This window comes from Carex rostrata, chromosome 8, assembly GCF_964058835.1.
Source record: "Carex rostrata chromosome 8, lpCarRost1.2, whole genome shotgun sequence".
NCBI classification, from domain to species: Eukaryota; Viridiplantae; Streptophyta; class Magnoliopsida; order Poales; family Cyperaceae; genus Carex; species Carex rostrata.
Genome location: NC_135925.1, coordinates 7,986,063 through 7,999,090, shown reverse-complemented (window position 1 = coordinate 7,999,090; position 13,028 = coordinate 7,986,063). Strand labels below are relative to the sequence as shown.

General features: G+C 37.4%; 1 protein-coding gene and 1 non-coding gene across 2 annotated transcripts; one reads left to right on the top strand and one right to left on the bottom strand.

Annotated features, from left to right (window-relative positions):
* Nucleotides 1–7,012: 7,012 nt before the first annotated feature.
* On the bottom strand, nucleotides 7,013–8,050 carry LOC144558528 (uncharacterized). Its single transcript, XM_078307370.1, has 2 exons — nucleotides 7,564–8,050; nucleotides 7,013–7,425 (listed from the first exon to the last, which is right to left on the bottom strand). Exons 1-2 carry the CDS (start codon nucleotides 8,048–8,050, stop codon nucleotides 7,013–7,015), a joined length of 900 nt encoding a protein of 299 aa, XP_078163496.1.
* Nucleotides 7,497–7,603, top strand: LOC144558896 (small nucleolar RNA R71). Its single transcript, XR_013513052.1, has one exon. It is a non-coding gene; the product is annotated as a small nucleolar RNA R71 (small nucleolar RNA).
* Nucleotides 8,051–13,028: the final 4,978 nt, after the last annotated feature.

Here is a 13,028-nt window from a genome sequence, read left to right as displayed (position 1 = left end):
AATTTTGTGAAAAAAAAAGTTTTCTTATTTAGAGTGTATGCCAAAAAATAAAATATTTGATATATTTACGAAGTGATGTCGTAAATTTTTATAACTTTGATTTTTTATTTTTATTTTTTTGATGAACTTTGATTTTATTTGTCAGTTGGATATCACAAATCTAAATATAATACTAATAAGAACTTGGCCTTTATTATGATTTTTATAATATATGTATAATATACACATATACATATACATATACATATACATATACATCTACATATACATATACATATACATACACATACACATATACACAGACAGATATACATAGACATATACATAGACATACACATATACACACATACACACATACACACATACACACTGTAGGGCGCAGAAAGTTGCACGACGTCAGGTTAGCTAACGGTGCGGGATTTTATATGTGGGTGAGTGAAGATGCTCCCGGCTGGGTTCAGTGCTCTATTTCTTTGATTGTGAACAGGTCACCGAACTCAGGGGAAGGCATTCACTCGGGATTTCTTTCTGCATTCCTCCTGGTTCACCCCTTATGACGACCTACGTTCATGATCAGTTGTCGGAGGTTTTATTATTTTCGATTGTGAGGACGTTTTACTCCCGACGGGCGCAAGCCCCCGCCGTTAATTATATCAGAAAGACCTTTCGAGTCTATCTGAAGACCTCATGCATTCCGGGATGTGTGCCTATTTGGATTGAACTGAATAATAGGGCTAAAAGGGGCTCATGTATGATTTACTTTGGTCATGCGGTTGGTTCTCATTTAAATTTGAATTTGTTTTAAGTCAGTTATTGTGATGTATGCATGAAAGATATGATTCCATACTTTTGAAATATGAGAATATTCATAAGAAATATCATTTATATGTTTTTGATATGAAAGGAGCATTTGGATGTCATTTTTATACTTTTATTTATGAAACATGTCAAGAGAGGGGCATTTTGGTCATTTCAGATTATGGCTGGGACCTGGATGTGTTCAAATATTATTTAAAATTATAGAAAATTGAATTTGGGTTCATTTGGGACTAATTTGAGTCGATTTGGACTTAGTATGAGAAAGTTATGGTCAAAAAGGACTTGAAAGGACTTATTTATAAAGATTTTTATATTTCAGGGACTTGTTTGTAATTTTCCAGGGACCTGAGGTTGTGATTTGAACTCTTAACAGGGTTTAGAATATAAAATGGGCCTTTAAGGGCTTGTTTGAAAAGGTTTTATGCTGACAGGGGCCTTTGTGTAAATTTACAGGGGCTTCTCTGTATATTTAAAATAAACAGAGGGGGTTTATATGTAAAAGGACATCTTTTGGTCATATGTGGACTTTAAGATTGGTGCTGGGCTTTGAGATTTGGGCTTTTGGGCCTTTGATATGTGTGCAAGCCTTTGGATTGAGATCATTGGGCTTTAAGATCGGTGCAAAAGTGATTTGGTTAATCTGGGCTTTGAGATTGGGCTTTTGGGCCTTTGAGATGTGTACTGGATCCTCAATTAGCGCACAGAGGTTAGGATTTTATCAAATGGGCTTTAGGATTCGTGTGAGGAGGTTTATTTGAATTGACAGATGGGCCCCACTATGTCAGAGAGTCATTGGATTTGATTTGAATTTGGCTCATTGGATTAAGCGGTTTGCTTTGAGATCTGTGTTTCCTGTTTTAATATCTGTGCAAAGGGGTTTCCCGGCTAGGGTTCTTCTCTGACAAACTCAGTCCGGCCGATCTAGGCCACGGCGGCACCGGTCAAGGACATGGTTATGATCGTGAGGCTGTCAAGAGTCGATTGGTACCATTGTCAGTCGTCGGCGATCATCGGAGGTGGCGGAATAGGCATCTACAGTACCTATCGGTACCGATTGAGTCTCAGATCGATTTCAATCGATTTCTTTGAGATTTCTTTCAATTGATTGGCTATTTAGAGTCGTATGAGACTACAGAGGGCACTAGGAATGTCAATTTGAGGTTTGAATGTGATTTGAGCATATTTTGAGTTCTTTGGTTTCGGTTCCAGTACCGGTTTGGTATCAATGAGTGGTACGGAAGGTTTAATGTTGAATTGAGTGTTCTTTAGAGCCTTTTATATTATTTAGAAGGATCTGGATCATCACAGAAGCATTGATTTGTGTTGGATTGGATTTTGATCAAGGGGAGGATATATGAATATGGTATTTTTAGATTTCCAGATCCAATTGCTCTTAAATTTTGTAAAGAAGTCATGGATTTTATTTCATAGATTCAAAGATATATAGGTCAAGAATTTCTATTCCAAATTTCAGATTTTCCTGAGCATTGCAATTCAATCAAATGGCTTTGAATAGTGCCAAGGGCATATCTGGTAATTTTACCAAATTAAATACAGAATTTCCATTTTTTAAAAGATGAACTTTGACAGATCATAACTCTGTGTAGGAAAGTCCAAATGATGCAAACTTTGAGTCTATTTTATGTATTTTTCTGTGTTCTGTCCAATGGTGAAGTCTATTTTGCAATTTAGTCCCTTCATTAGTCAGAATAGACTGATCTGTCAGCATAGGTCAAATGAGTACATTTTTACACATGACATTGCAATAATGGTGCTTATTATGTATTGTACCACTGGGTGTGAATCTAATCTTATACTAGAGACCAATATATGCAAAGATACAAGTCTGGTTGGGTCCATTAACATATATAAAGGGCATTATGGCCATTGTTTTGGTACCAGTATCAAAGAAGAAAAGATCAAAGGATTCAAAGATCATGAAATCATCATTTTAATATATTTTCAACATGTCAGGACCTATAATTTTGCAGAGAAGTCCCTGATTGTTTTAAAATCATGTTTTTATACCTTCTCACTTGGTTTTAAGAGGCATTATCATCAAAACTTCATAGATTCAAAGATGTAAGTGACATATAGCAATATAATTGCTGCCTTCTTACACTTTGAACCTCAGTTTCTCACTATTTGTAAATAGACCCTTCAAAATAGTGAAATTAGCCATTTGGATAGCATAACTTCACCACTTTCTTGGATCTAATCACAAATAGGCCTTTTCCAAATGATCATTAGGTTGAGGATTGCAAAGGATGCCTATGGCTCACTTTAAACAACCCTTGTGTGTTTATCTTTTATTTAAAGTCACTTTATTCCCTTATTTTGATTATTTTTTTATAAAAGAACCAAAGGGTCAGATGAGCAAGGATGCCTGTGGCTCACTACACTCATCTTTACCTCTAATTAATTTACAAAAAATGATCAAGGGAGGCAGAGAAGAAGGAGCATAAGAAAAATAGAGAAAATAGGTTGAAAAGTGATTTTTTGTGAAAGATTTGTATTAAGCTAATAAAATTTGGTATTTTAAATGCTCATATACATTATTATCAGTATTTAAATGATTTTAGAAGAGAGCATCAGAACAAGAACAACAAAGAAAGGAAAAAAAGCAAGGGAAACAATAAAAATGCAAAGAAACCATCTTTATTCACCATGAAAGATACATAGCTTGACCCCTAGGGGTCTTACATCATTTTTTAACTCTAATTACCTATTAATTATCTCTATTACAGAGGAAGAACAAGAGAGGCTAGCTACTTGTAAGCTACTGGTATGCTGGTACCAGTGTATGTATGTGTGTGTGTGTGTGTGTGTGTGTATGTAGCTGCTAAACTCGTGTGTCTCTCCCTTTTCTGTAGGTGTGTTTGATCATGTATATATAGCCTTGAAGGCAGGAGAGGTCTAGGGTTAGCTGAGCCCATGCTGGCACCATCTGAGCCCTCCAACTCATCCAATTTTATTTCAATGCTTGAGATTCAGCCCTGGCCTTTATGGTGTCATTTGCAGGGGTGTAAACCAATCAATTTAAGCCATGTTGGCAGTCCATGTGGTAATGTATTTGTAGCCCTTGATTTCATGTGTTTAAAGGGCTGAGATGTGAAGATATGGAGTCATGCTCCTCCTCATGCATGGCAGAAGAGATTCTTCTATTTTGTCATGTTGTGGAGGTGTTATAATAGCTGTGCATGAAGTTAATTGAGTGTCAGACCCATCCCAACGTTCAATTTTTCATTTTGGATGCATTGTAGGCTGCTTTCGTGTGTGTAAGTGTGCCAGTAGGCAATTCGGGTTATACCCTTCAATTAAAGTTCTAAAGGTCCTTTGTTAACCTCCAACAACCATGTTTAAACATTCAGAGAGTTCAGAAACATTTCCATTACTCTCAATTTCATGAACCCTATAACTCGGGTGCTTTGAGTTTAGGTCACTCCAGATCATTTCCTGTCAAATTGACCGTTCAAAGGTCATCGTTTGAAGGTAAGAAGCTTTTATGTGCTTTCAATTTTATGTTTCGGGCTTTGCTCCGCCTGAATCGGGGTTTTCTTACACACCCCCTTCTACTAATTCTAACATGTTTTTTCAAAATCATTTAGGTTCTCAAATCCTTGTTCTTAAAGAAAATGAATTCCAAAGAGCTATTAATCGAGCAATTTAATCAAAACAATTCGAATGTGTATTATGGTGTTATTAAAACATCCTCTCACTACATCTCTTGATATCCCTTAAAATTCAGTAATAAACATCCAATACCAAACATAATTCCTAAAATTTTGCCATTTCCACATTTAACCCAAAAGAAATCATAGTTTAACCTAAATGCAATATGAAACCTATGAAACCTAAATAAAACAAAGAAAATCAAAGAGAGACTTTTAATTCAACTCCCCCAAACTTAAAATCTGCATTGTCCCTGATGCAGACATAGAGATAAAGAAATGAAGAAAGAAAAATAGGGAAGCTGAAAATAATACCTGATCATGGCTGTGGTGGACGATCAAGGCCTTGCTTGATGAAGTGGTCGTACAACTCCTTCTGCCAGTGGAAGTTATGCTCGGTTATCAGGTCTGGGTGTTCAGGTGGTAGGGGTGGATGTGGGATGTGCTTTGGGATGGCACTCATTTGTCGAATCGGTGGTGGTGCGTCGTCTTCAATGTCCTCTATGGCCACTCCTTGGACTGTAGCTGCTGATGTCCGAGAGAGAGAGGAGGCAGTCACTGTGAGAGAGGGTGGTAGTGGGGACGGTGAGAGAGAGAGGGATTTCGGCGGTGGAGATTGTGGGGGCAGCGTAGGAGAGGGTGGAAGTGGGGGCGGTGGCTGTGTAGAGAGAGGGGTTTCGGTGGTCGGTGGTGCTGTCAGTGAGAAGGAGGAAGGTTGAGCGGCGGCTCTGTAGAAGAAGGAATGGCGGTGCGGTAGTGCTGTGTAGTGGTGGCAGGAGAGAGAAAGGTGGAGCGGTGGCGGGGCTGTCGCTAGAAGAGAGAGAGAGAAGCGACGTTGTGTGGGAGAGGGGTTTTGGCACTGGAGAGAAAGAAAGGAAGAAAGGAGGGGGGTTCGGTTGGTAGGGTTTAATGGGATGGGGTCGGTTCGGGTTGGTTTAAGTCTGAGTCTGAGTTTGATTGCCATCAAAGTGTGAAAGGGAATGCAACCTGCATTGTTCTGGATGACGCCTGCATTTTCAGCAATGGTGCCTGCATTGCTTGAAGTGCAGCATGCATTTTTCTGTGCAGACACGCGATCATCAGTGCAGCCTGCATTGTCGATTCGGGCTACACTTGCTGGTGCAAGTAGTTTGGAGTTGAGAGAGTCATGCTCGATCTCATCCTCTTCACCACTCGGGGAAGATTGGTCTTCGGGATTACTCGAAAGGGATTCAGAAGTGTTTTTCGAAATAAGCTCATCAAAGAACTCTCTGACAATCCCATCAATCGCCACAATCATGTAACATGAGTTATCATCATCAGAGGGATATTTGATGGTTTTAGAAAGATTGAATTCCACCTTTTGTTTTCCTGAGTTCAGGGAGAGCTTGCCATTTTTCACGTCAATTTGAGTGCCTGCGGTCGCAAGAAAAGGTCTCCCTAGAATGATAGGAATGTGTGAATCTTCTTCCATCTCGACAATCACAAAGTCCGTGGGAAAACACATTTTGCCCACTCTTACAGCAACGTCCCTAAGCATCCCCTTGGGATATCTAACTGATCGATTGGCTAATTGAAGAGAAATGTGAGTGGGCTCCAACTCACCGAGGTCAAGCTTCTCAAAGACACTTAGGGGCATCAAACTCACGCTCGCTCCAAGATCACACATGGCTTTTTTTAAATTTGGTGTTTCCAATGACACAAGGGATTGAGAAACTCCCAGGGTCTTTCAATTTTCGAGGCAACTTGTTTTGAAGGACTGCACTACACTCCTTCGTCAATGCCACTGTGCTACACTTTTCGAGTTTTCTCTTATTGGACAAAATGTCTTTCAAGAACTTAGCGTAAGAGGGCATTTCTTTCAAGACATCGGTAAATGGAACGTTGACTTGCAACTTTTTCAACATTTCAAGAAATTTACCGAATTGTTTGTCAAGTTTTGCTTTGATAAATCTTTGTGGGAAAGGAAGTGGGGGCTTGTATGGAGGTGGTTCGACGTACTTAGGCTCCTCACTTTCACTCTCTTTGTTCTCTATGACACCTGCATTGTCGTCAGTGCGGCTTGCATTTTCGTCAGTGCGGCCTGCATTTTCGTCAGTGCGGCCAACATTTTGTTGTGCAGGTGTATCTTTCCCGATGTAGCCTGCATTGTCGTCAGTCAATACGAGCTTCATTGGTGGAGTTGGATCAATCGTTTGCTTCCCACTTCCCAGAGTCACCGCATTGCATTGCTCTCGAGGATTGATTTCTGGCTAACCAGGTAGTGTGCCTGGAGCTCTTGAAGAGGAGCTCGCTTGTTGGGAAAATTGGAAAAATTGTGTTTCTAGCATTCTATTTTGGGTTGCTAGTTGGTCAATTTTTGATGCCAAATTGGAGATATTTTTGTCCTGATCATTCATTCGTTGGTCTTGTTTTGTCACAAAATTCTCAAGCAAGGTTTCTAGACTAGACTTTTGTGGAGCTGGTTGAGGGTTAAACTGCCTTGGAGCGAAACCAGGAGGTTGATTATTCTGTTGGGGAATTGCATTCGGGTTATTATTCTTTCAAGAGAAATTGGGGTGATTCCTCCAACCAGGATTGTATGTGTTTGAAAAAGGGTCATTTTGGGGCCTACCAAAACCATTTAGAGCGTTTACTTGTTCAATTTCTAACTCTCGAAATTGAGAATTGCCAAGCTGGCACTCAAGAGTCGAATGGTCACCAATCCCACAATTGTCACAAGAAAAGAGATTACCTGTGCTGACTGCATTTACGTTAAGTTTATCTAACCTTTTTGTGAGAGCATCAAACTTGGCAGAGAGAAGTGTGACTGCATCGATCTTATGCCTACCTGGTGTAGCCCTTGGTGCGGCTGGTGTAGGCCTTTCTGAAGTCCATTGATGGTGGTTGAGAGTCATGTCCTCAATCAATGTGTATGCATCATCTACCCCACAATTCATTAATGCTCCATTTGCAGCTGCATCAATGGTTAATCGAGTGTTATAATTCAATCCATTATAAAAGGTCTGAACTATCAACCATTTCTCTAAACCATGATGTGGACAGGACCTAATCAATTCCTTGAACCGTTCCTAAGCCTCATAAAGAGACTCACCATCTTTTTGGACAAAAGAAGTGATTTGGTTCCTGAGTTGAGCTGTTTTGCTAGGCGGAAAATACTTAGCAAGAAAAGCATGAGCAAGCTCCTCCCAGGTAGTGATGGTACCGGCTGGTAACGAATGTAACCATGCCCTAGCCCTACCTGTCAGTGAGAATGGGAATAACCTAAGTCTAATGGCATCATCAGACACACCATTAACCTTAAAGGTATTACAAATTTCAAGAAAAATGGACAGGTGTAGGTTTGGGTCCTCATTTGGTAAACCAGTAAATTGGTTCTGTTGGACCATTCCCAAAATTGCAGTTTTAATTTTGAAATTGTTTGCAGCCATTGTAGGTGCACGGATGCTGGAAGTGATGTTTTGCGTGGAGGGGATGGCGAACTCGCGCAAAGATCTCGGTCGTTCCGCCATCAGTGGTGGTTCTGTACCAACAGGGATGGTTTGATTGTTGGGGTCAGCCAGTTCTGGATGACTTCTCATAAATGCACGAGTTATTGGCCGATGAGCAACAAGGGCCAGTATCGTGCGAATCTAGAAAAAGAAATAGATTAGTTTAAAGAAAATAAGAAAATAAGAACAAAAAGAAAATATCTAGTCTCACTTACAAACCGGTTGTACCAATATTCCGTTACCTCCCCGGCAACGGCGCCAGAAAAGCTTGATGGTGTTTTGGTAGCTTAACAATTTAATCCCTAATCCTAATACAATTTGGTCACAAGCGCATGACCTTATCGCTTAGTAATTTGGGTATCGAACCACAGAGAGGTATTGTAAGTACTGGTTTACCGATTTTCAGTAATCTAGACAAGCAAATATTGAGTGGTTTTCTTTTAAACTAAATTATAAAAATGCTGGATGAATTAACTAAATGCAGGATGAATTATAAACTAATGCAGACTAAATTCCAGAACCTCAGCCTAAATTCCAGACAGAATGCAGGATGAATTATCTGAATGCAACTTAAATTGACAGAATGTAGAATGAATTCCAGAAACAGAAAATGATGAGAAATACCAGAGAGAATGGATATCTAGGATTATGGTTTCACTATGATACTTTTAATTATGTATTTCTAATTGTTTTTATAATATTTGGGTTGCAATTATTGAGGGGGTGTTATCCTAAGGTAGATGTTTATCCACTTTCGTGGCTTCGCATCGTATCTAGATTAAATAGGTCTCCTACGTTCGTGGCTTACCAGTTTTAATCTAAACCCATTAAGCTATTTGATAACCTGTGTTTTTCCCCAAAAGCCTTTTGGACTACTTTCGTAGCTCCGAGTACTTAAGTTTGTTTATGTTGTTCTAGCAATTCAATTTCTCCTTTCGGTCCATCACCAAATTCACCTAATATTATTTGTATAACTATCGCTATTTTAAAAAGTACTTCTAATATAAATTTCTCCTTTCGGTCTCAATTTATTATTAGCGGATCCCTTAATAAAATAAGAAATAGCCAAACAAACCAATCAAGCATTCATAAACAAATCAATATCACAACCACAAATAAGATTCAAACAATTAAATTAACATAACAAAAGTATCAAGTTACTCCCATATCCCTAAATAAAATGTTTAGCCAAGCATAATTTCAACACAAACACAAGTCATATTTGATTCCATTAAACTCATGAAAATAGAAGAAAAGGAGAAGAATAAAAAAGATTGCTAAAACCGAATTCGAAGAATCGAGCTACAGCTTTCCTCTTTTCCTTCCGGTTTGCTTCTGACTCCAACTCCCTTTTTCCTCAATTTCTTCTCTCTGGCCGAAATCCCCAAAAGTTCAAAAGTAACGAAAATAAAAAAATTGCTAAAGTTAAGATGGGATTGATTTTTGTCCTGGCCGAATATATCATTCCTTTCATTCAATGAAATTTTGGTAACAAAATCCATGTGCTGCTATTCGCCAGCCATCAAATCAGCCAAATAAGATTAGCCGAATCAAAATGCATTAATTGGCGGCCAAAATCAGTAGTAATCCAAACAAAGGTCCAAATGATTGATGCCCTGCCGATTACTCTCCAATTCTTTCCTTGTAAGATTTTCATTGATTTGTCTCTCCATTCGGCTTGACATTTTCGATCTTCTGTGCACATACAAATTTCGAGGTTTCGTGCTCCAATTCTGCAATAATTAACAACTTGCGCAGTATCTTGTGTCTTGACTAACATTAACTAAAATTAAGTGAAATGATAAATAAAATGCAATAAAACATGGTAATTAGGACTAATTTTAGGCTTAATCATATGTCAAGTAATGCGTCAAGTTATGCTTCATCAACATCCGTCATCTGTTCAACAAAATCATAATATTCACCACACACAGCATCTGTTCAATACAAAACATAATATTTATCACAAAATAGCAAACCTAATTATATCATTCCACATTCAGAATAACATAAAAAAAAACTATGAAAAAAATAATATTGTAAAATAACATATCTAATCAACGAAATTAACAAATATATCATACACAATTAACTGACGTATCCTATGTAAGTGTAAACTGAATCCTGTAAAATATCTAATCAGTAAAACTGTTAAACATAACTTGCAAATTTTGTATAGATCATGTAAAACACTGTATATCCTATAAACATATTAGATAAATACTATAAATTTAAATCTGTAACACTGTTCAACAGATCCTGTAACTATTGCATATATGCTGTAAGATATTGCATATATATATATATATATATATATACTGAAAAAACAATTAAACATATCCAATAAAATAATGAAAAGAAGTAAAACACATAGATCATGTAAAATATTTGATATATGCTATAAAATTATAAAACATATCCTAAAATAGTATACAAAACCTTTTAACCTAACAAATAGAACCTGTAAAATAATGACTAAAACCTTTAAACCTATTAGATGAATCATGTAAATTAAAATCAGTAAATAACTCACTGAATTTAAATTTCATTATTGACATTCAATCCAAATAAAAACAAGATTAACGATCGCTCCATAAAAAAGAGAGACAAAACCAGACCAAATCAACAGTTGACCTGTTAGATCATATCTGATTAGACTCAAAGTATTACTAGATCAGATCAAGATCCACCAGAAACAACTGATCAGTAGTGATACATAGAACACAATAATGAAGTTTTGCTTAACTTGCAGCAAATTTCGAAGAAAAAAATTGGATTACCATGGCACGAAGAATCAAAGAAAAAAAAAACAATACTTAAATGTTGATAATTGCCAAAAGCTTGAAAATACTCTTATCTTTCTAATTTTATTTGTACTCACCAAATCGAATCGTTATAAAGTTACTTCTGATGGAAACTGGTAGCGAATCTATATAACTAAAACAATGCTCAATGAAAGAAAAAACAATACTTAAATGTTGATCGATAATCGCTCATTTGATATTTGTACTCTTTCGAATAGGCTCGCTCATCACAAGCCAAATCATTATAAAGCTAATTGCGGAGAAGAAGAGTAAACACAGGCACTGAGGCTCGCTCGTCAGAAGCTAGATCTGTTTCGTCAAACAGTCGAGGAGGAGGACGATGACAACCTGACTGGGCAGAGATGGTCTGACTGAAGCGTTGGTTGATCTGACGATGAAATTCAAAAAAGGAGGGTTCCGTCGTCGGCCGACCTGTTTAAATAGGAAGACGAGACCATTAGAAGGTGGGGACCGAAGGCAGTTAAAGTCAGTTGAACCAGAGTCGGATAAGGCTATGGACAAACGGTGGACAAAACATGATGGACGAGAACCTTTTCTCTTTCAGATGTTGTGTTCTACTACGCAATTGGAATTGTTTTGATAAACCATAATTAAAAAAATGATTTTTACTAATCCAGCATGATTACTTTTTTTTTTTTCCAAAAACCAGAAGGACCGGAGGAGCCCTCCAGTCTCAAATTTTCCCTTTCCTCAAGACCGGAGGAGCCCTCCGGTCTTAACAATTTCTCATATTTTTTAAATTGATGGTGCGGCGGACTGTGCAGCGACTCATTTTTTTTTCTTTTTTTATGGGAGAGACTGGACCGGCCATCCGGTCTTGGTTTATTATTTTTGTAGAGGTGCCAAACAGTTAACTCAGGTTGGTCGTATTCGAATTCGCATCCTCTGAGATATCTCATATTTTGTGTGACTTTTTTGGAAAATCTTAACCATTCAAATACATTCTGCACGAATCTCAAAGCTCAAATAATACTGGCCCTGCACTATCCCCCAATAAGCACCAGACGCATCGGTCACACAAAATATAAGATATCTTAGAGGATACGCAAAATATGAGATATCTCAGAGGATACGCACTCATCGTATTCAGACCAAAGGGAGAGACCAGACCGGCCATCCGGTCTTGATTTATTTTAAATTTTGAATCTTCTGTGACACCCGAATTATAATGCAATTATAATGGACCAAACCGGTTAAAATTATGGGAGACCGGAGGGCTCCTCCGGTCTTTCTGGTTTTTGAAAAAAAAAAAACAATCATACTGAATTAGTAAAAATCATTTTCTTAATTATGGTTTATCAAAAAAATTCACGCAATTGTCCTCATCAGTGACGTAACAACCCTTTTAGTTTTTTGTCCGAAATTTTTATGTGGATAAAAAAAATGGAATTAAATACAAGAGTTTGCTGATGTACTATTTACAGAAATAAGATATACGTTGATATTTTTAGCGTTCACAAGATGTACTTTTATGAAAGAATTTCTGTAAGAGACAGAGAATGCACATCTTGTCATCATCCAACCGTTCGTTTCGAATCATAGAGCAATCTGCCTCTTAAAATTCTACCCTGTGCAGGTCATACGAAGTTACGACTTACGAACTCATCCTTTGACCCGTTTATGAAAAGTCGATTAAAGAAAAAGGATAAAAGACGGGTGGGTTTTAGCCATTTAGGTGCCTATGAAAGATTAAACTGTCTAAAGTGGAAACGACAAACTACTATAGTTAGTATTTTCAACATTTAGGTCACTAGTGACGTTTTCTACTCAGTCAGAGCTCGACTCAATTTCATACTCAGAAAAAAGAGTTTCCTTGATAAGTCTAACGGCTTTAAAAAGTTGTACCGGTACAGATAATTAACCTCTAAAATATGTCTATTTTATGTATAAAGATTTATTCGTACAAAAACTTAACATATAGATTAAATATTAGGGAGCTAATGATTAATGAACCACGCTACAATATCCGCATTTTATATCATAATTAACTACTATAATTACTTGGGAGATTATACAAGCTCTGGCACTGAATTATTTCTAAAATGCGGATATTGTAGCGTGGTTCATTAGCTCCCTAATATTTAATCTATATGTTAAGTTTTTGTACAAATAAATCTTTATATATATAATAGACATATTTTAGAGGTTAATCATCTGTACCGGTACAACTTTTTAAAGCCGTTAGACTTATCAAGGAAACTCTTTTTTCTGAGTATGAAATTGAGTCGAGCTCGGACTGAGTA